Raw genomic sequence first — 22,333 nt, 5'->3', positions numbered from 1 at the left:
ACAAATTATCAGTCATTAATCCGTCTATGTACTTGTCTAAGTATTTGAATGTGCTGTATTTTACAGCCCCACATACACAAAACAACAAAAAAAAAAAAATACATTGAGGAAATGAAATAGCAAAGAAAACCTGCCTTTGCTTTTTTGGAGGCCAGGAAGCTCCCTCTTGTGGTTAATACATAAGGGTTTTTTTGTATGGTCCTGGCACTTACCAGTAACTTTTTTAAAGAACAGAAAACATGAAGTGACAGACAATTCAGTACAAAGTCACAGGCAGTGCAGAAGGTATTGATAGCAGTGGGATGGATTTTTTAAGTCACCTGAAGTCAATATCCATAAAGTAGACCATAGGTGATCCACCTCCAAAAAATGAAAATTATGTTGCCAGTATTTCATTTTGGGCCATTGCAAACCTCAGCAATAGCTTTCAGCTCACTATAGGCAGCATCATAGCAGTTCTGTGTGTTCGTCTAGAAATGTAGGCAAAAGTTGTGACTCCAAGTCTCTTTTATTAAGGTGAAATCCTAAGGCTATCTTAGCATAAAAAGTTAAAGCTTCGTTCAAGTTAAATCCAGGTAGGTAAGAACATTACACCATCATAAATTGTGTTAGGGTAAGCAATAGTTATTTATGTGTGGATACAGAATAGTGAATATGTGATTACATTAAAGTCTTCAAACTGCTCTTGGCTCTGGTAACACATCATAAAGGAAGGCTTTTGACATCTGGAGCTTTATAAGTGTAGTATCTTGCAGATAGGTGTTTATCCCACTGCAGACATCAGGCAGATTCCTTAAAGTTATTTATGAGGAATGTCAACAGCAAAAGGCACCCCACTAATGTTTTGGTATAATAATACCAATAAACTAATACCACATATAAACCAATGGCATGTTCTAGCAACCTGTGGGCTTCAAATTTGGAATACAGTCTTAGTCAGCTTTTCTAATTATATAGGAAAATGTCAAATACATGCTATGAATAGTCATAGGTTTTCTCAGAGAAAGTACAGTACCAAAGACAATTCAGAAAACTGGCTGTTTGATGTACTCATTTCTTTCACCTGTGTTAGTTATGGAGGCAAAATTGTACACTTAAAATTAGAAACTCAGCAAACTGGCCTATTTTCAGTGCAAACCTCAATTATCAATAATTTCTTTGCATACTCAGGTGCAGCGTTGCTAAATTTCATTGCATTTACACCAGAAAGCAAGAATAGCTGGAAGCACATGTCCTTTGTACTTGCTGTTTTTGTAGCCACCCGATGTTCAGTGGAGAATTATGTACACAGTGGTATATTCTGATAAATATATGAATTTAAAAACACATGGATCTTCCCAAGTGGCAGTTCTGTATCCCATCATACCCACACAATGGATGCTGCCCTGTACCAGTGCTCTGTCAGCTGCCTCAGCATCTCATTAGTTAATGCTGCTGGATTTTTTCATTCTCTGTTTCTGTGTCCCACTTCATTCATCCCAAACAATGGAGGGAGAAGGAGATTAAAAGAAACCTCCCAAAGAAACCACTGGAGGAGTGAGTGGTTTATCAGACTTTGTCTTGGCACACTGTCTAACTGAAAATGGATTGTATACTTTTTGATCTGACCAAAGGACAGACTTCCTGCTTTGAAAGCTTTCTGTACAGATGTTGATGGCAATACAGAGCTGTCTCAATTCCTCAAATTACTTGTTCCTAAGATTCATGTGAAGTTTTTTCAACAAAACCCAATATTGTATTGTCTGCAAACAATATATACACAAAGCCTTCAGTAAATTTGAAAATTGGGAAAGTTTAAGTTTCAGATTTTATGAAAATGAAAAGGTTTGTGAGAAATGGACTTGTGATAGAAAGACAACTGTTTTCACCTTCTTGTAGCACATCCAGTCTGAAATTGAGGCTAGCCAGGCTTTTGTACATCATTTATTTCTCTGCAAAGTGGAAGCACTGAAGGATATAATCCTGTGAGAAAACCTGCAAACAAGTTATTTCTAAGTGGTAAGGGGGAGCTATAAGGAAACTCTGGACTAACCATGATGATAAAGAATCTCTTGTTCCCTCTGAAATACGTAGTCAATATTTACTCTGCAATGCATTTGTTTTATCTCTAGATAAGCCATAAGCTACAGCCATATCAGCATCATAAACCAAAGTACTTTGTAGGCAGCACAGAGCTGACCTTCATGCTCACTTTCATTCAGGTATCTCAGACACTGACAGGGCTGTGCCAGGTGCACTGCCCTTGATCTGCTTTATGCCATTTGTTACTCTGCAAAGTCCTGCAGGGATTCTCTAGCCCAGGATGGGCCTTCTGCTGCGGTGTGCTTTATCAGCTCTGCCAGTGACAACCTTTCTGTCTCTGTGTGAAATGGGAATTCAGGGCTGCAGGGCAAATGATGGGTATTTTAAAAAATAGAAATGTTCTAAAGGACCTTGTATAGGAATCTCTAATTTCTAGTCCTGTAGTAAGGTACCTGAATAAATAAATAATGAAATCATTATCAGTAACTTTTTATGCTTTCTCTGGTTTTTATTTTCTTCAGATAAAGAAAGAAACAATTGACCTGCTGGAGAAGAGTATTATAAAGCTGTGCAGAGATGGATCTGTGAAGCTGGGACTCTTTTAATGAGTTTACCAACAAGGAAGTAATTTGCAGCTGCATTTTACTATTATCCTGCCTGCAACTGAATTTTGACTTTTCAGAGGTTTTAATATAGAAGGCACATTGCAACTTTTTCTGAGTTTTCTTTTAATAAAAACCCAAATTTTGCTTGTAGTTCTAGAATTATTTTTATTGCAGGAAAAACGTCATTCTGAAATCGGAGTTACACTGCTTCCACCTGCTAGATTTACTACCCTAGTAAGACTTTGAAGATGGGCAATCATGGGTGTGAAAGTCTTTGTACAGCTACAGCTCAGTTTTCTGTTCCCTCCCTGTGCTGTCCCAAATGAGACATGTATTTCTCTCATGAGAGTGGTAATCTAGGTCTTGCCCTTGGGGGTCTTTAAAAAAGTTGCATGAGTTTCAGTAACATGTTAAAAAGGTATTTTTCACCTGTCTGTTCTAGAGCTGGACAAATGCTGCTTTTTGCTTTTACATGATAAATTATCTGTATATTATGCTGAGATTTTATTTTGGTTAAACTGTTGAAGTGTGCAGAAAAGTATTCTTATGTTTGTCCATTTAAATTAAAATGAGGTGATGTCTGGGTGATTCTTTTGTCATTGTGGATAGTAGGGAATGGATGGATTCTTTTTCAGAGAACGAGATGAACAGAGATGAGGAAATCATCAGTATCTTGGAAAGCCATTGATCCAAACTGGATATTTTAAAAATTAGTTGTCCCTCTAAGATAAAGAACACACAACCTTTTTACAACCTTTAATTGCATCTCAGTCAATAACAATGAATGTAATAGATTAAGAAAATTGGTTTGGTCTTCCAAAGCCATGTTCTCTGTCCAGTGCTGTCTCAGCACCTGCAGTCCTCCCCAGTGGAATCCAGTGCAACCAGAACTCCTTTCACTATGCCATGCCTGTTAGCTGGGCAGCTATGGAAGTGAAGGGAGAAGAAATATTGCATCTGAAATTACATAGAAATTCAAATTTAGCTGACAGTATCCCTGCAAATGAGTAAGATATAAAGAGTCCTAATGAGCTGTGGGGCAGGAAAAATATATTTAAGGTTTTCCAGGATGAATGAACAGGACACCCTGATCAAAGTACACAATCACTTGATTGGTACAAGCTGATCATGGGGATCCAGGCACAAATACAGAGAACAAGGAAGAGAGAGATCTAGTTAATAAGTAATTCCTCACCATAATGCAAGTTTGAGCAAACAATACAGTCTGCCAACAATAAAGACAGTATCTCAGCTGAAATACTCTCCAGCACAAGGATATTATTCCTTTTCTCACCAAGAAGAAAATGAAAAACAAGACAAGTTTTCTTCCCAAAGAAGGAGAAGCCCAGCCTTCCAGGTGTCCAGATAACAGTGCATTCAAACAGCAGAGGCTGCCAGCTTGGAAGCCCCAGCTCACCATTGCATCTGTGCTCTCCAGCTTCTTTCTGACAGGGGCATTCTGCATCACTGTGGGAGTCTGCCTTGTCCTGTCTGCAAACAGCGTCAGAGAAATACAGGTTGGTTTGGGAGTGGTGTGCTTTGCTATTCTGTAAACAGGCCAGGTTTGGAGGGAAAAGGCTTTGAGTTTTTGCTTCTGAATAAGATGATAGCAATGGCTTCATGCCTTGGACATGTGTCCAGCAGCTGGTATTCCTGTGAAAATCTTCAGAGGCAGTTGGTCATCAATAAAATCAGAGCACTGGGTGATTAACTGGGTGGTAATATCTAAAATACAGGTGATATTTACTGCCACTGGCTGCTAATACCAAAATGTTGTCATTATTTTCTGGGGTTTTGAAGGGAAATAAGCAAATCCCTCAGAGAGTGTTTAACACTATAAGAACATAGATGTTTGTTGGGGCAAAACCTTGAAATACAGGGAGCCCTAATGTTCAAATCCCTCCTGCAAAAAAGGTTATTCAGACCTGTGGTGTTGTGAATAGACTCCTGTTTGGAGCCAACACTCAGCAGGACACCCAGGCTGTTCAGTGGGGCTGGGTCGTGATGCATGTGGAGATTTGTCAGGCATTACTTGGTCAGCCAGCCCAAGGTGCAGGAGTGTTTTTCACTCAGCACTCCTTTGCTTAGGAGCTGGTGTGAAAGCTCTGCAACAGTCATCTAAAGGCTCTAAGCCAGCCTTAAACTAGGGATAAATTTTGTGGTTCATTGTGGCCAAGTCCTCACTCTGCCTCCTCATTTTCAACAATGTTTTTGGCAGTCCAGAGTCACTTAAAAGAGAATGGCTCTGAGAAGCCTTGGACTTAAAACACTAACCTTTTCCTATGAGCATGTCCTTTATTACAATATGTTTGCTTGTTCACTTCTCTGACAGATAGATTATTCAGATAAATGCTCAGATTGTTCAAAGCTCCGTGAAAATTCCTCTAACTGGAATAAGGAATGCCAGTGTTCTGTTAATTTCACACTAAAGGAAGCTATATTGGTAAGTAGGTGCAAAAAACCAACTCAAGTTGCTGTGTACCACCTGTTACTTATGTCCCTAAATGATAAAAGACAGTAACTCTGTTCTGTAGAGCTCCTGACTAAATTTGCTTTGTACTTTTTCAGAACATGTAATGCTCAAAATTTTACACTTTTGCCTTTGTTGTTCAGTTTGGTGTTTATAACCAAGACCAGGCTCCTTGGCTGGGAGATTTGCAAGGAGAAGAAGGGGGTAGAGGAAATGGTGTTTGATTGTGGAGGTGACCTCTCTCTGTATCTCTCTCTGAGTCAGTGGCAAAGCCTTGCCCTTGGCCTGGGGTTGGTTGTTGCTGCCCTGCTAAGATCTCAAGTGAGAAGGAAACCTGAAGCTCTGACCACTTTACATAAGTAGACCCCTGTAGTCATTTTTACAAGGGTTGTGCTGCTAATCCCCAAGGTCCTTGAAATAATTCAAGTCTAGCAATGTGATTCTGAAGTTTCTTTTGGAAAAAGTATCCTTCGTTTCCTGCATTAAACTACCAGGTCGTGTTGTTGAGACTGTTAAAATGCTTCATGTTCTGCCAAAGAGATCTTATACTTCGTGCTGAATAAATGATCCCTTAAAATTACAGTGCAATTTAAAGTCACTTTAGGATTCTTCAGTATTGAGGAGGCTGTTAAAATACTTTGTAATTTTTCAGATTACAGTGAAGTTTGAGTTGAGAAGTTAATTTAACTGAGTAATGGGTTTTTTATAGTTACATAATTACCTTTCATGTGTGATTTACCTGCCCAGCATTCTCCTTTTAATGTGAAGGTTTTTGTGCACCTTCTTTTATGGGATATGAGTGTCTGTCTCTACAATATCACTGTCATTGCAAGGTCATGGCCAGCCATGCCATCTTGAGTAAAACGGGCATTTTTATTTTAGGCTTTGTTTGGTGATTTAAATTATGTTTAATTTTGTGCCAAAACAAAACCTTACAGTCAGGGTAAAATTAGATCCTAGCCCATGACCGCTGTATTGCTTAGGGTGTAGTTACAGACATTTTAATGTCTGCATTCTCTTCCCCTCTTTTTTAACAAGCAATAGGATTTCTCATTGCCTTCATGAGCTCCTCTTATTGAAGGGATTTATCCTTGGATTCTAGGGTGACATTTTTATGTACTATGGTCTGCAAAACTTCTATCAAAACCACCGTCGATACGTGATGTCAAGAAGTGACACGCAGCTGTTGGGCCGAAATGTAAACGTAAGGGTTTTTTTTTATTTTGTGAGATCAGTGGCACTTCCAGCAGGTGTGCCTTTGACCATATGGAGAGCTAACTAGGCAGAGCCATGAATGTGTTTAGGTGGCTCTAGGGAATAATAAAGTACAGATTTTCAGTGTTTGGTCCTAGCTTTTATGCTTGTTAGGGCCATTATGTCTAATAAGTTAATAAGAGTGGAAGGTTCAGAGGAGGTAAATAAAAGATGTCCTTCCAGTGTTGCAGTTCTCAAACCTGTGCCTTGTAGTGCTGATTAAAAATACATTGCCTTTTTCAAATATAGAGAAAGCTTTTCCTTCTTGTGTTGTCAGTCTTCTTAGCCAGAAGTATTTTAAGCTGTGCTTTTATTATAGGGCAGGGAATCAAGTTATTCTAAGTCTGTAGTTTTGCCATCTGGCTTTGGAAGTGGGCAAGGAGCAGGAAAATGTTTCCTGAAATGAGTGATCATGTAGCATTCTAAGTATGCAATTCAGAGGGCTAAAGAGGGAGTAGGCAGCGTCACCTGCAGCAGACCTGCATAAGGAAACTGGAGAACGCAATCGTGGCATTCAGGTTCTTTTACTTACAAATCTAAAGCATGTTTTTTTTGGCTTAAAATAGCATTTCTTAATATACACATAGTCCACATGTCCTTTCAGTGTTTATGATATGTGCCATGGTAATCTGTTGTTTCTGTAAAATGCTTCTTACAGCTTTCAAGGTGTCAGCTTGTTTGTTTGCATCCAAATGCAGTTGCTTTTGGCTTTTGTGCCAATGAGATACACAGTTCATTGGAGCTACTTGAAAATGTTTCTGTGTTGAAACCTGAAGATTTATATTTTCTTATAAAATGGGATAGGAAAGATATGATAAACCTGAGGTGAACTTCTGTTTTTCATTCTCTGTCTTCATACATCAAGATTTGCCCTTGTTGAACTGCCAGCTGTGGCCAGCTACACCTGCTGTTTTCTAGCTCTAATGCAGAGCAGGTCAGAATTAAAAAGAAGGAAAAATAAGATGTTCTAGGGTAAGCCAGAGCTTTACTGGAACATTTTCAGTTGTAGCCATTTTACAATAGCAGATCCCCAACCTGTTTTTGGAGTCTGGAGCTTGCAAGTCGGCAGCAGAATTTGGTGAAGACCTTAAGTTTCTGTGCCTAGATATGGAAGGTGTTCCTGAACTACAGACCCCTTCATTTGGATGTCTCTCTAATGTGACCAAAAGGTACTGGAGACTTAATTGTTCAGTGGCTTTTTCAGAAGAGGGCATGGGAGGACACCAGCAAATTAAAACCAAACCCTGGGTCTGTTCCTGACTGTTGTGTGACTTTGAATGCAGATCCAGCGGAGCTACTGCGCGCCCTTCAGCACCTACCGCAACGGGACCCCGATGGCGCCGTGCGGGGCCATCGCCAACAGCATCTTCAATGGTACGTGGGCACCTCCCTCTTACCTCTGCCCCTTACCAATTCCCTCTTGAGACTATTCCCTTACCCCAGGCCAGGGGAAAGCTGCTATTCCAAGGTTTTCAGCAGGAAAAAGGCTTTGTTTGGTGGTGCTGCTCTGGTGAGTGTGGGGCTCTGCTTCACACTGTTCCTACTTGGCCCTTGTTTGGAAGCTGAGGGAAATTTCTCATTTTCTAAGGCCCTCTTCCATGTGAGTACAACAGGAATGAGGAATTTAGGCCCTCTTGAAATAAGGAACAGGGGTACAACAGATTTAATGTACTTCCTTGCTAAAAAGCACATTCTTGTACAGTGATGGAAGAGCCCAGATTCTGCCTTCCCACGATTATGTGTTTAGAAGGAGGGATTTTCCATGTTCTCCACATTAGTTTGGATCTATGTGGTTTCATTTTTGTTCTTAGAATCCTGGAGGCATACATAGTCTTAATTTGATCCTGGATTTGATCTTTGTGGTAATCTAGTGGGCATAATCTCCTTATGAGTACACTTGGGAGATTTCAGAAAGTATCTTTGGAAGGAAAAGCAACAAAAATCCTGTACAGACTTTTCTCTCTACCCCATCTTTTTTGTTCTCCCATCTCTACCACTCCCTGCTCTACCCCTTTTTTAACCTGTTTCATGCAGCAGGTTTTGAGAAGGCAGCAGCTCTTTCCGAGCAGCTGCGCCACCCACACCAGGGGACTTGAGAAAGCCAGTTGTATTCAGCAACTTCTAGATCCTTTTGATTTTCATCTGCCTGCTTACTCACCTGCTAGCCCTGGAAGTGTGAGGGGTTGGACTCAGACCTAGGCCAGCAGAGCCCAGCTGTGTGCAGCCCACACTGTTCTGGGGCATGTGAGGGAGAGTCAAGACAAGCAGCTGAGCAGGCAGAGCTCAGAGCACTACAACTTCTGTTAATGAAATGGTAACAAATAGCTGGGGGTGTGGTGGGCCACAGAATGATCACTTCCCCAGAAGAGTGTGTTTGAGCTTTAAGGAGCTGCATGAACATAAGTTTTGTAAGAGGAAACAAAAGAAGTATGTTTTCATTGATGCTCATGCAGCTGAGTTGTGCTTTTCATGTCTCCTAAAAAGCAGCCTTTCCCCGTCTGTGTTGTCTGATTGTCCCTGCCCATCATCCCATTGGCTGCCTAGGGGTTTACAGAGCTATTACGGAGACCTATCTGGTTTTTGCCTAATGATAAACTAATCTATGTAGGAAAATAATAATGGATAAAAACAAGTGCTGTTCACCCTCTGAAACTGAATGACATGGTTAGGTACAATTTTAACTAAAGAATTTTCAATTGAAGAAAGTGCTTGTGTCCAGGTTGGCAATCAAGCTCTAATTGGCAGAAAACTAAAGCAAATTTTTCCCCAAGGACTGGATTCCATTGATTGCACTTTTACCTCTACCCTAGCCCCTGAAAACACATGGTGTTTTGGGACAACTGTCAAAGAAATTCTAGGGAAAACTAACTAGGACAGTAACTTCTGTAACTAGCTAGAACTCAAAAACTGCTCTTTTTTGCAAAGAAGTGAGTCCCACAGGAGTTGATGGACATGAGGAACGTGCAGAAGGATTGGTAGGAAATGTTTAGTCTTTAAAACTTCAGAAGTTCCTGACACTCTGGTACGTTAATTCTTGTGAAATGCTCAGTGCTCCATACACACAGTGAAACCTTTCCCAGGAGGAAAACGATGTTGAGGTTTTCTGGCCACTTGAAAAGTGCTTCAATGTGACTTTTTTTGTTAGTCATGCTGGCAATTAGAAGGACCCTTGGAGTCACAAATGTCGCTTATTGTATTCCCTGCAGATACTATTGATCTATTTTACAATCATAACTCATCTGTGATTCAAGTGCCACTGCTGAAGACTGGGAACAGTTGGTGGACAGATAAAAATGTGAAATTTCGCAATCCTGATTCATACAATCTCTCTTCTGCATTTGCAGGTAAGGATGGTTCTGCTGGTGGTCCTTATTTTTCAATGGCTTCCCTATCTCCCCCTTCCATTCTGATAAAAATCACCTTTGGGAGAAATATCTCCCAAAGCAAGTTGAAGAAGCAGCTTTAGAGGGTGACTGAGAGCAGAAGGCTCTTTAGCCAAAATATCACCTTTTTACTTTTTTAATCAGTGACCACAGAAATTGAGAGAAAATGGTTTTGGAAGACTGAAGTTAGCCCACATCAACAGCCTTCTTTATAGTTTCTTGTAATGCTTAACCTGTCCAGAGAGAGAAAGGATGCAGTTGCTTTTTTTTTTTTTTTTTCCTGTTGAAAACATCTGTGAAGGAGAATTGCATGTCCCATCTTTCCTTCATGCCTTTGCAGATTCTTGGGCAGTTGTGAGACATGAGAGGCTGCTGCCTTTGTCATTAGTTCTTTCAGACCTGTTTCCTAGGGCTGTTTCCTCATTATGGTTGAAGTGGGGCTAAAAGCTGCCTGTTTTGGATCAGGGCACTGCTGTGCTGGGTGCAGTTACCTAAGAGTTAATTACCTAAGGAGTTTTCATGGAAAAGATATTAAATGTCATAGGCTGTGCCATTAGACTGCAAAAAGACACCTTTCTGGTTGATATATTAATGTCTAAAAATGAAGGCAAACTCCTCATTATAGGGAACATGTTGCTTGCTGAAGAGACAAGAATCCAGAATAAACAGTATTTTATCTTGTGCAAGTCATTTTGTTTTTTCTGTGCTTGAAGGTTCTAATGTGTAGCAGCCCCAGGGTAGTGTTAAACTGTTAATTCATTTTTGAGGTGAGTGGACATGCTTGGAGACACTGTTATCTGGCATCTGTATCATTTTGGAGAGTGTCTTATGCCTCTTCCACAGCTCATGTTCTGTGTTGGCTGTGTGAGGCCCAGAATCTCACTGTTTTTACTGACAGTGTCTTTCCTGCTTTGTCTCTTTGTGAGCAGGCACGGCCAGACCTCCTTACTGGCAGAAACCAGTGTATCTGTTAGATGAGGAGGATGAGAGGAACAATGGTTATGTGAACGATGATTTCATTATCTGGATGCGAGTGTCGGCCTTCGCGACCTTCAGGAATCTCTACCGGCGCGTCAGACGGGTGCGGCACTTTGCGGAGGGCCTGCCAGCAGGGAATTACACCTTCCGTATTTCCTACAGTATCCTTTCAGCTCCCCTAAGGCTGCCACAGAGCTGCAGCGAGGTGGAAGTGAATAGGGCTTGTGTGGTCAGCCGGCAAAGAAACCGCGCGGAACAGCCCTGTGTCAGCACAGCCCTCTGAGGGATTTTGGGCCACGTCCTGACTGACAGGAGCTTTTGTGCTGGTGCAACTGCCCCTCACACCCAACAGTGGCCACTCTGCTGGCTAAAGCACTCCTTTTGTCAGCAGGAGTTATGTCACCATGACCATAAATTTCTTTCTCAGCTGATGGAGATGTGGTTTTAAATGTTCTGTCATGGTTCTGTTCTGAAAGCTTCCATGGGAGAGATGAAAGGTAAACTCATACAATATCCTGGCTACAATATATTAGGTAGAGGTGAGCACTTACCCTCACAGAGACTATGTGGAGCATCATGATAAGCTTCCCAAAAGGCCCATTTTCAACTGAGCATTCATAGCAAATTAATGCAGTAGCAGTCCTATAAATTATGAATCTGAAATTTACAATGTTTTAAAAAAGGAAGCATTTCCATATGCACACAAAGACTGTGTCTAAAATAACTGAGTTTCTTACCACCAGCTGTCTACCACCTCCCAAAAAATAGCTGGGTTTTTGGATCCAGAATAGCAGAAACATCACCAATCAGTTAAAGGAGTTTTGCCAGCAAATGCAGACCTCAAAACTCTTTATGCCTTGGAAAGCTTTTTGAGCATTTAACCACTACTTTTTCTTCCCCTGGAAGTAATGTACACTTTGTTGGTGAAATCTTAACATCCTTCTCTCAGATTTCCCTGTTGCCAGATTCAAGGGGAGGAAGCATGTGATTCTTTCAACCGTGGTGTGGAGTGGTGGGAGTAACCCGTTCCTGGGAATTGCCTACCTGGTTTCTGGCTCAGCAGCAGCCCTGACAGGTTTTGTCATAACTGGCATCCACCTGAAGCTCAGGAAAAAGAAAACATACTTTCAGAAGCAATAAGGTTCCCCTGACTCTCTGAACAGAGACAGAAGTGTGCACTGAACAGAGAAGGTGCAGCACAGATCTTTCACTCTTTCCCCTGAGCTCTGGACCATTTTCAGTGTCAGGTTTGGTGAATGTAAGCAAACTGAGGGGCAGGGCTACTCCATCATCTGAAACCAAACTTACCTGAGGTGCCATTCTCATTAATGGATGTGTGAGCCTAAATTTATTTCCTCAGAAGCAAGATGAGCTTCAAACAGCAAGCAGCACAGCAGATTAGAATTGCAATGGCAAAGAAATCATGTGGTACCAATGCCTGGCCAGAAATCAGGGTCCATATTAATTTCTTACTCAGCCCATAGTCCAAACAACATTTCTCTTAACTGAAATGGAGCTTTGGATGGGCAAAAAGTGAGGTCTTGATCCAACAAAAAGCTTGACTTTATGCTAAAATCTGCTTGTGGGCCACGTACATGTGCTGAATGGCTTGGCTTAGGTTTTATGAACCTTTTTCAGCTATGTTGAAAAAGCAACCAATTTACATCACTTTATTCACTCCAATTTGACACCTGATTTGTGGTTGAATACAGGGCATTAGAAGTTCAGAGTTTGTTTAGAACAAATTTATTTGATTTATCAAGCACCTGAGAGCTGGAGGGCATCCAATCACTAATTTGCATTTTTTAAATTACAGTTTAATATCAATCCTAAATTAAAAACTCCATTAATGCAAAGTATTTTAGCAGAACCATCTACCTAATTTAACTGTTAGGCCAAAATTGCATTCCTACCATTGCATACCTACCTCTCTATTCCATGTAAAAGTTCACAAATTCTTACATGACACAGAATGGTAATTTATCATCAATAAAAAACAAAGCACCAGATAATCTGTCAACTAAATTTAAAGCATACACTGCAGCTCATGAATAAGCTCATCAGTGTTCATGTTTCATGTTCAAAATTTTACACATTTAGGACTTATTTCTAGTCTCACAAAATGAAGGAGCAGCACTGAAGAATTTAGGTCAAGCATACTGTGGTAGGTGTGAATTTTTTAAAATAGTTTTTTGTTGTAAAAGTGCAAATGGAATAAAACACTTTCAATTCCTTTCATAAGTATTTTGTGTGCCTTGCCTCTCTCCTAAAAAACCTTCTCATTAGAACAAGAAAGAAATCACAGACTGGAGCAGAAGAAGGGGATGTGGCACAGGGAGGCTGCACGCCACTGTCAAGGCACCTGGGCCTGCCTTTGAGAGTGTCTGGGGCTGGGCACCTGGTGACCTGTGACAGATGGGCCCTGCTGAAGGGGTTTGCAGCACAGAAGGTGCAGTTTCCTTGAAGTTCTGCTTTGTAGCTGAGCCATGAGCAGCAGAAGGGGAGCTGCTCTAGTTCCCAGCCCAGCCTGGGAGGACAGTCCTGCTCCATGGATGCTTTGTGCTGACCCAGGAAAGGTGCCTGTCCCCTCTGCTCTTCCTGCTCAGGGCCAGTCACCTCCATCCTGACGCTGGAGAAACTGGGGTCCTGGATTTCAGCCCCTGCACCTGGATCTGCCAGGAGCTGTGGAAGAACCCCACCCCTCACTGGGCTGGACAAGACAGAGCATGAGGCAGTGCATCCAACAATGCTTAAGGTCGTTAGTCTAAATCACTTTTAACAGTGGGACATGCTTCTGAATCTTTTAAGTCCTTTTGAAAATGTAATCTCATGCAGCTCTCTGGAAAGCCCTGATGGGATTTCCTGACAAAGCTGAACTTACGGTTTCTGGCTCCTAACAGACTGTAGGAGCCACTTTATTTTTCTCTTTCTCTTGCTTTTTTATGGTTTTCTTTTTTCATTGTCTGAGAAACTGACTTCCAAGAAATGATAGGGGTGGTTAAGTCATGATGCAATTGTCATTGATTTCATTTTTTCATTAAGTAGCTGGTAAAAAAGTTAGTAAAAGGAGACTGAATAATAAAGTATGTATTTAAGTGAGTCAGTATCTACCAGGAAAAAAGGTCATCTAGAAAACACAGCCCATCAAGTAGTGTTTGCCCATTATCTCCCAGAGGTTTTTGCAGGAACCTCTTCTCTTGAAATGTAGATTGTCTTCAAACCCTTGCATAGAGAAGAGCTGTCTTCAACCAAGTCTTTCTGTTTTTCCAGAAGTTGTCTAAGTCTCTGTTTATAAACCCAAAACCTCATTTTTCATCTTACCACAGCTTTAAATGTGCCTTACACCTTTCTGGTACTCTCTGAACAGTGTCCTTGGGAGCTGCTGCTTCAGCTCCAACTATTTCTGTTGTTGGCTCTGAGGAGCTCTGCAGAGTCTCTGTGGTTCAGGATGATGCTGCCCAGACCAGAGCAATGGGAATGGCAGGTCTGATTAATTACTCCCAGCAGACAGAATCTGCCTTGCTCAAAAGGGTGGAAAATAAGAGTTAGCAACCGCCTTAGGCTGCCTTTTGTGCCAGCGCTGCAGCCACACTGTGCCCTGTGCCAGAGCTGGCACAATTGTACCTTCTCAAGAAAGCTTTGCAGGTGTGCTCCTCAGTGCCCACACCAGGAGTATTTCTCTATCTACATAAAATGTTTGTTGAATTTGTTTATGCTGCTGCTGCCTTATTCCCCTTCATGCAGTGGCTGGAACAGGAGTGAGCGGCTGGGCTGGAGGACTGGCCTAACCTAGCAAAAAGATGGTAAAAGCCATCATCAACTGCTCCCCGTTGTGCCAGGTCCTGGGGATTGTCCCCTTATGTCTGTTGTGATAGCAGCAGGAGGCAGAGTCCAGGCAAATATCCAGTGGGATTTTGAATTAATTTAACGTGGCTATTAGGAGATCAGTTGGATCAGGGAAAGCAACACTAAGGTTTGGAGGGCAGAGTTTTGAAGCAAGCAGAGATGTTGCACTTTTCCTGAGGTACAAATTGCTTTCAGAATACCTGGAGTGTTATGAGCAGTATTGTGTCTTTGGCACAGGGCTGCTTTGGCCTTGATTTTATGTATTATATGTCTTGAGTAAAGAGCAAAATAAAAAAAAAGGGCCTTGGTAAAACTTTCCAAACTAGAATTTTAATTAGCTTATCTATCAAACATGCTTTCAGCAATAGTAAGTGGGCTTTTTGCTCAGAGAGACTGACTTATGTACACTTGACAACTCGGTGCAAAAATGTCTGTGTTTGCAATTGCTGAATGACATTGAGCTGTACCTGAAAAGTCTTATGTCAACAGCACCACCGTGAAGGCTACAACACTAAGCCATAACAGACTAACTGTCATTATTTGTACTATCTTGGCATATCAAAATTATTAAATTTTTAGTTCCTTTGTTACAGCTACTTCAAGCCTCATCTTGCATCACTGCTGCATTTTCAGTCCCTTTGAGCTAAATGAAATTTTGCAATTTCCTTCACTTGACAAAAGAAAGATGCATGTCAGAAATGAGGTTTGGGTTTGGTAAACTGAAATTAATGATGTCATAAATGCTGTCTAGTACTAGAAAGTGCATTTTTTTTGCTTTCCTCATCTTTTTACCTAGAACAGATAAATAAAGGAAGACATTATTTTTCAGTTTCTTTTGAGGGAGGGAATGGATATTTAGTAAATGGAAAACTGGACAAAGGATTAACAGATGTAATCTAAATTTATATGGTAAAAATGGTGTAGAATAGATAAGTTAAATGGGATGTATGTTTCTGGGGCTTGTTTATGATTTTGAAGATGTCAATTACATGTGGGTGGGAGTACCTTCTGGGGTTCTTTAGTTTTTAACAGGCTTTTTAATATTTTAACAGGTTTTTTTAATAGGTTTTTAACAATGGCAAAAATATCTGGAATGGACAAGATCCTATCATTATGAAAAACTTACCTGCAATTTAAATCTCATTTCTAAATTACAGGGAGATGTAGGGGACATTCATATTTTAATGTCAAAACTGTTGTAGTGATTTTGGTTGCCAGCTCCTTTTAGGATTCAATTTCATTAAATGGATATATCTATATCTATATCTAGAAAGAGAGACATAAAAACTAATCAGGTGTTACAGGATATTTCAGTAGCACTTCAGTTAGAGAATTTTTCCAAGCTTTTTTCAGGCTTTACAGTCTCATGAATATATGTCCAGTATTTGTCTGCCTCACTTGGTTTTTCTGTTTCTAATCACAAACATTTGCTTTCATCTAAAAATAAAGGGATGAGTCCTTCATGTGAAACAGGTTATCATGACCACAGACCTATAGAATCTGGAAAAATTAGTTACATGCTGCATCTATTTTATATTAACAGCTGTTTCACATGCAGATTATTAATATTAGTGTTTGGATGGTGTCACTGTAGTGATGCAGTGCAGTGTAAAATCTTCTTCCTCTGAAACTCATACAAGAGTAAAGCCAAAGATGGCAGTTTGGGGAAAGAAGGGCTTTGTAAGCTTTGACAATAGAAAGAGAAGTTGCAGAGCTATGTGGATTTGAGTTAGATCTAAGAGAGGAGAGAGCATTTGCTTCTGTCACATAAGAAGGTGCTGTCAATCCTCACTGGGAGCAGTAGATTTCAAACAGCTGATTTGACTAAAACCTGTAGCCACAAAAAGAGGGGAGCGGCGGAAGGGGAAGGGGAAGAAGTATTGTTGCTGCTCTTGGGTGTGGAGGCTAAGAAATTTGGCTGAGCTGCTCAAGATGATGGTATATCCTGACATGTGATCTGGCAAGTCCATATGATTTTGAGCAGCAGCCAAATGAAGTAGAAGTTTCTTGGTTTTCAGTGCAGTCTGGACTACGGTGCATAGTTTTTGAGCTAAGGTGTTTTGACTGGGCTCTCTATAATTGCATTATTCCCTACAATTCCAAGAATAATTTTGTTACGAGCTGGCAGAGCTTTGGGCAGCTGCTTTCAATTTGGTGGTCTCTTGCTTCCAAAAGAGGGATTGTGGAGTGTTTTTTGTTCTGTTTAGGTCTTGCTTTTTCCTTGGGTTATGGAAGCCAGGGAGGGGAAGAGTGGGGCTTGTTTTGCTTTTGATCACATTCATGAATGAATGAAAAAGCTTAAGGAGGAAGTAGAAAGACTAAGGAGTATTAGGGAAAGTGAAAGGGAAATAGACTGGTGGAGTTTCACCCTTCCATCCCTGAGAGAATCCCACCAGGGGGCAGAGGCCTCCCCTGTCTCTTACCGTCAGGCAGTAGGAGGAGGGGAGTGGAAATGGATCCCTACTTGAGGAGGTGATAAAAATTCCTCCTGACCTCTCACCTACCCAGGTGCCACTCCAGAATAGGTATCCGGAGGGTCAGCCAGATGATGTAGAAGAAAATGACGTGCCCAGTGAGCCTCCCAATTACCCTTCATCTGTAGGACAGATCACCGCCTCTGACATCAGAAAGAAAAGAAGGGCAGTGGTCGTGGGTGATTCCCTTCTGAGGGAACAGAGGGCCCTGTATGTTGTCTGAGCCATCCCACAGGGACGTCTGCTGCCTCCCTGGGGCCTGGGTATGGGATATCACTGAGAGACTTCCTGAGCTGATTCAGCTCTCTGGGTATTACCCACTGCTGATATCCAGGCTGGCAGTGCTGAGATTGAAAAGAGGAGCGTCAGGGCAATTAAAAGGGACCCTGGGGCACTGGGTCAAGTGTTTGATAGGGCAGGAGCACAGGTGGTGTTCTGCTCAGTGCCTTTGGTGGCAGGGACAAAGGATGAAAAGAACAAGAGAACCGTGAGTGGCTCAAGGGCTGGTGACATCGGCAGAATTTTGGGTTCATTGTGCACCTTTCATGGCACCTGGCCTGGTGGAACCAGATTGTCTCCATCTCTCTGGTAAGGGCAGAAGGATTTTAGCTCATGAACTGGTGGAACTCACTGAGAGGGCTTTAAACTAGGTTTGAAGGGGGAAGGGGATGCAGCTGGGCTGTCTGGGAGCAGGCCCAAGGGTGGGAAGCCTGAGTTAGGGGTGAAATCAGCAGCCCAGCTGAGGTGCATGTGCACCAATGCATGCAGCATGGGTAACAAGCAAGAGGAGCTGCAGGCCATGGTGCAACAGCAGAGCTGTGATGTAGTCACCATCGTGGACATGTGGTGGGACAACTCACACAGCTGGAGGAGAGCTGCACTGGATGGGTACAAGAAGCTCTTCAGAAGAGACAGGAGAGCAGGAAGAAGTGGAGGGGTGGCCCTTTATATTAGGGGGGCTCTCAGCACCGTGGAAATTGAGATTAATGATGATAAAGTTGGTGCCTATGGGTAAGAATCAGGGGGAAGGCCAAAAAGGCTGACATCCTACTGGGAGTCTGTTATCAACCACCTAACCAGGATGAAGAGATGGACAGCTTATTCTACAGGCAGCTGGAGAATGTTTCAGATCACCAGCCCTTGTTCTTGTAGGTGACTTTAACCTACCAGACATCTGCTGGGAACTCAACACAGAGAGAAGAGGCAGTCCAGGAGGTTCTTAGGGTGTGAGGAGGACAACTTCTTGTCACAGCTGGAGAGTTAGCCCACCAGGGGAGGGACTATGTTAGACCTGCTGTTTGCGAACAGAGATGGGCTGGTGGGAGATGTGGTGGTCAGAGGCCATCTGGGACACAGTGACCATGAAATTATGGAGTATTCAATATTTGGTGAAATGAGGAGGGGCATCCACAAAACTTCCTCACTGGACTTCCAGAGGCAACACTTTGGCCTATTCAAGAGACTTATTCAGAGAGTTCCTTGGGAAGCATCCCTTAAAAACAAAGGAGTCTAGGAAGGATGGGTGTGCTTCATAACAGAAATCGTGAGGGCACAGGAACAGACTGTCCCTATGTGCTGAAAGATGAACCAAAGGAAAACAACCTGCCTGGATGTGCAAGGAGCTTTTGAAGGAACTAAGGAAAAAAAAAACAAAGAGGGTGTACCACCTTTGGAAGGAGGGTCAGGTCTCTGAGGAAATGCTTAAGGGAGTTCCTAGGGCATGTAGGAAAAAAATTAGAGAGGCAAAACCCCAATTAGAACTCAATCTGGCCACTTCTATGAAGGACAATAAAAAATATTTTTAAAAATACATTAATAGCAAAAGGAAGGCAAGGACAAGGACAACCTCCATTCTCTATTAGATGCAGAATGGAATTTAGTAACTAAAGATGAGGAAAAGGCAGAGGTACTTAACACCATCTTTGCCTCAGTTTTCAACAGGACAGCTTGTCCTCAGGACAGCTGTCCTCCTGGGCTGGTAAATGGTGTCAGGGAGCAGAATGGTCCCCTGATACCCAGGAGGAGGCAGTCAGAACTGCTGAGCTGCTTGGATATTCATAAATCTATGGGCCCAGATGGGATCCATCCCAGGGGGATGGGGGAGCTGCCAGATGAGCTTGTAAAGCTGCTCTCCATCATTTACCAGCAGTCCTGGCTCACTGGGGAGGTTCCAGATGACTGGAAGCTGGACAGTGTGATGCCCATCACAAAAAGGGTGGGAAGGAGGATCCTGGTAATTATAGACCAGTGAGCCTTACCCCAGTACCCAGTAAGGTAGTGGAGCAGTTTGTACTGAGTGTCATCACACAGCACTTACAGGATGGCCAGGGTATCACACCCAGCCAGCATGGGTTTAGGAGGGACAGGTCCTGCCTGACCAACCTGATCTCCTTTTATCACCAGGTGATCTGCCTGGTGGGTGCAGGAAAGGCTGTGAATGTGTCTATTTGGACTTCAGCAAGGCCTTTGACACTGTCTCCCACAGCACACTCCTGGAAAAGCTGCAGCCCTTGGCTTGGACAGGAGCACTCTGTGCTGGGTTAGGAACTGGCTGGATGGCCCAGAGAGGGGTGATGAGCAGTCCTGCATCCAGCTGGGGGCCAGGCACCAGTGGTGTCCCTCAGGGGTCTGTGCTGGGGCCAGTGCTGTTCAATGTTTTTATTGATGACATAGATGAGGGAATTGAGTCCTTCACTGGTAAATTTGTGGATGACACTAAGCTGGGAGCATGTGTCAATCTGCTGGAAGGGAGGAGGGATCTGCAGAGAGACCTGGAACAGTTGGATGGATGGCAGAATCCAATGGGATGATGTTTAACAAGTCCAAGTGCTGAGTCCTGTGTTTTGGCCACAATAACCCCCAGCAGCATTACAGGCTGGGAATGGTGTGGCTGGACAGTGCCCAGGCAGAAAGAGACCTGGGGGTGCTGGTGACAGCAGCTGGACATGAGCCAGCACTGTGCCCTGGTGGCCAAGAAGGCCAATGGCCCCTGGCCTGGATCAGGAATGGTGTGGCCAGCAGGAGCAGGGAGGTCATTCTCCCCCTGTGCTCAGCACTGGTGAGGCCACACCTGGAGTGCTGTGTCCAGTTCTGGCCCCTCAGTTTGGGAAGGACATTGAGACACTTGAGTGCGTCCAGAGGAGGCAACGAGGCTGGTGAGGGGCTTGGAACACAAACCCTGTGAGGAACAGCTGAGGGAGCTGGGGTTGTTTAGCCTGGAGAAAAGGAGACTCAGAGGTGACCTTATCACTCTCTACAACTCCCTGAGAGGTGGCTGTGGTCAGGTGGGGGTCAGTCTCTTTCTCCAGGCATCAACTGACAGAAGGAAAGGACACAGTCTCAATCTGCACCACGGGAAATTTAGGTTAGACATCAGGAAAAAATTCTTCACTGAAAGAATGATAGGGCACTGGAATTATTTGCCCAGGGAGGTGGTGGGTCACTGTCTCTTGAGGTGTGTAAAAAAAGCCTCGTTGTGGCAGTCAGTGCTACGATTTAGTTGATGAGGAGGTGTTAGGTCATAGGTTGGACTTGATGATCTCAACAACCCAGATCATTCTGTGAAAATAGTTCATACCATGGAAAGCTTGTATTTCAGAGAGCTCTAACCAAAATATCTAGTATTTACTGAGTATGTACTCTGTGAACAAAACCACACAGCATGAAACAAGATGAAAAGAGGCCCTTTGGTTATACTCCTGTGCAATTGCAGCTGTTGTCACTTTGCAGTAAAGTGCCTAAAATGATCACTCTCAAACCAAAACAATTAAAAAAGCTTGTGAAGAAAATGAGGCTTTCTACCGTGTCAAACCCAGCTACCCAAAATTACTCGATTTTTTCCCTGTGGCAGTTCCTGTCTGTAATGAAGACTCTTGTGTTACCAGTTACAATACTGGAGGATTCAGGGTTTAAAATTAGGCTAAAAGGGCTTGAGACTTCTCAGATAATTTATACGAATCCCTGGGTTATCTCTGGGCTGTATAATTAGAGACAATGAACCTGAAAACAGGAATGGTTAAGAGAACAAAGTAAGGGAGTAGCGCTGGTTGTCACAGCCAGTTAATTAGTGGGGAGAGTGTGGAGCCACTGTGCTGCTCTGAGGTGAAATGTGGCACTTATTTGACAGTGCAGAGAGAGGCTTCACACCAGCTAAGGTCAATTGTAACATCTGCTGTTAATAACCCTCCTCCCCACACAGGCTGTGCTGGGAAATCTGTCACAGCAGCAGGGGACAGCAGGACCGTGTACCCAGCGCTGGGTGGAAGGAGAAATTCAGTGCTGGGTGCCAAGGATACGCTCCAAGGAAATGCAGTGCCACCCACTTCATCCTGGTGGGTGGCAGGGTGTGCTTCCAAGTTGTGTAATTCAATGACAGTGCCTGCATGGGCCGGCTTTTGCTGGCCTGTGTGGTGTCACCCCAGTGTGGGACATCCAGAAATTGAAATTAGAATCACTAAAACTAATAAAACAATGATCAGTGAGTCACCACCTACACCTTAAACCTGTGCTTATAGTCAGATTTCTGTCTTTTAAGTCCAGCAATGATCATGGAAAGCCTTTGAGTAGGCTTTCCTCATGCACTGTCATTTCTGGCTGTGCAGTTAATAAAAATTGATCCTGAATGATATTGATGAGGTAAGAAGAAAAGCTATGGGTAAGATTTTATCTCTGCATGTTCTCATTACTGATAAAATGAATTAAATGCAAGAACTGCTCAACATATGTATAAACTGTAGTTGTGCCAATGGGTTTTAGGCTGTAGCTTGAGGAATTCATCATTCAGATTTCTAAGTTTGTAACTTCACCTCAGGCAACCAGTGGAAAGCCAAGTCTTAACTAACAAGGTCGAGGATTGAGAATGCAGAGCACAAGCCTGTTGGGCTTTTTGATATTTCTTTGCTTTTGGGGGTTTTGATTGGAATGGAATGTCTCAGACAGCATAAGTAAATAGGCTAAGTTTTGTAATTTGGGATTTGCCCTGAAACTTACTTTTTCTGTCAGCGCTTCCCACACCAACCTAACAGGTGACAGTGATCATGCCATAGAAGAAAATGAAGTATGAATGTGTCAGGTGTAATTTTAAGTGTTCTCAGCTGCTGAAAGATTATTTTCCATAATTACTTCAATTTGATAATGCTGAGCTCTGGGGCAAAATACATTCTTTTCCTGTGGGGGAGTGGTATAATTTTAAAGTTTCAGGCTCATACCAGAGTTTAGTTGTCCCTATGTAACATGTGTGATCCTCACTGATGAGTTAAGGGTCTGTGAGGAAAACACTGGATTGATCCTGACATTTTCCAG

General features: G+C 42.6%; 2 protein-coding genes across 4 annotated transcripts in view; both read left to right on the top strand.

Annotated features, from left to right (window-relative positions):
* Positions 1-3,195, top strand: part of CMSS1 (cms1 ribosomal small subunit homolog) — a 221,053-nt gene extending 217,858 nt beyond the window's left edge. For all 3 annotated transcript variants that reach the window (XM_014253360.2, XM_088068992.1, XM_088068993.1), the window contains exon 10: positions 2,544-3,195. In XM_014253360.2, the coding sequence (XP_014108835.2) occupies positions 2,544-2,627 (84 nt within the window). In that variant the 3' untranslated portion in view covers positions 2,628-3,195. The remainder of the gene's footprint in view (positions 1-2,543) is intronic.
* A 621-nt stretch (positions 3,196-3,816) lies between these two features.
* LOC102100359 (cell cycle control protein 50C-like) lies at positions 3,817-12,909 on the top strand. The gene is made up of 7 exons (XM_005523945.3): positions 3,817-4,144; positions 4,960-5,070; positions 6,200-6,301; positions 7,635-7,725; positions 9,558-9,695; positions 10,664-10,873; positions 11,662-12,909. Exons 1-7 carry the CDS (start codon positions 3,932-3,934, stop codon positions 11,850-11,852), a joined length of 1,056 nt encoding a protein of 351 aa, XP_005524002.1. The 5' UTR covers positions 3,817-3,931; the 3' UTR covers positions 11,853-12,909.
* The last annotated feature ends 9,424 nt before the right edge of the window (positions 12,910-22,333 follow it).

Source organism: Pseudopodoces humilis, chromosome 2, assembly GCF_049639895.1.
Source record: "Pseudopodoces humilis isolate 2021_Gansu_Grassland_sample_001 chromosome 2, ASM4963989v1, whole genome shotgun sequence".
Lineage (NCBI taxonomy): Eukaryota > Metazoa > Chordata > Aves > Passeriformes > Paridae > Pseudopodoces > Pseudopodoces humilis.
The sequence above is the reverse complement of the archived record's forward strand: the minus strand, read 5'-3'. Positions and strand labels throughout refer to the sequence as shown.

Excerpts from the sequence above, each read along its gene's own strand:
- LOC102100359 (XM_005523945.3), top strand. The coding sequence starts at position 3,932 with ATGAAAAACAAGACAAGTTTTCTTCCCAAAGAAGGAGAAGCCCAGCCT. Across the intron at positions 7,726-9,557 it reads CGCCAACAGCATCTTCAATG|ATACTATTGATCTATTTTAC; the intron begins GTACGTGGGCAC and ends TATTCCCTGCAG. Across the intron at positions 10,874-11,661 it reads CACCTTCCGTATTTCCTACA|ATTTCCCTGTTGCCAGATTC; the intron begins GTATCCTTTCAG and ends TCCTTCTCTCAG.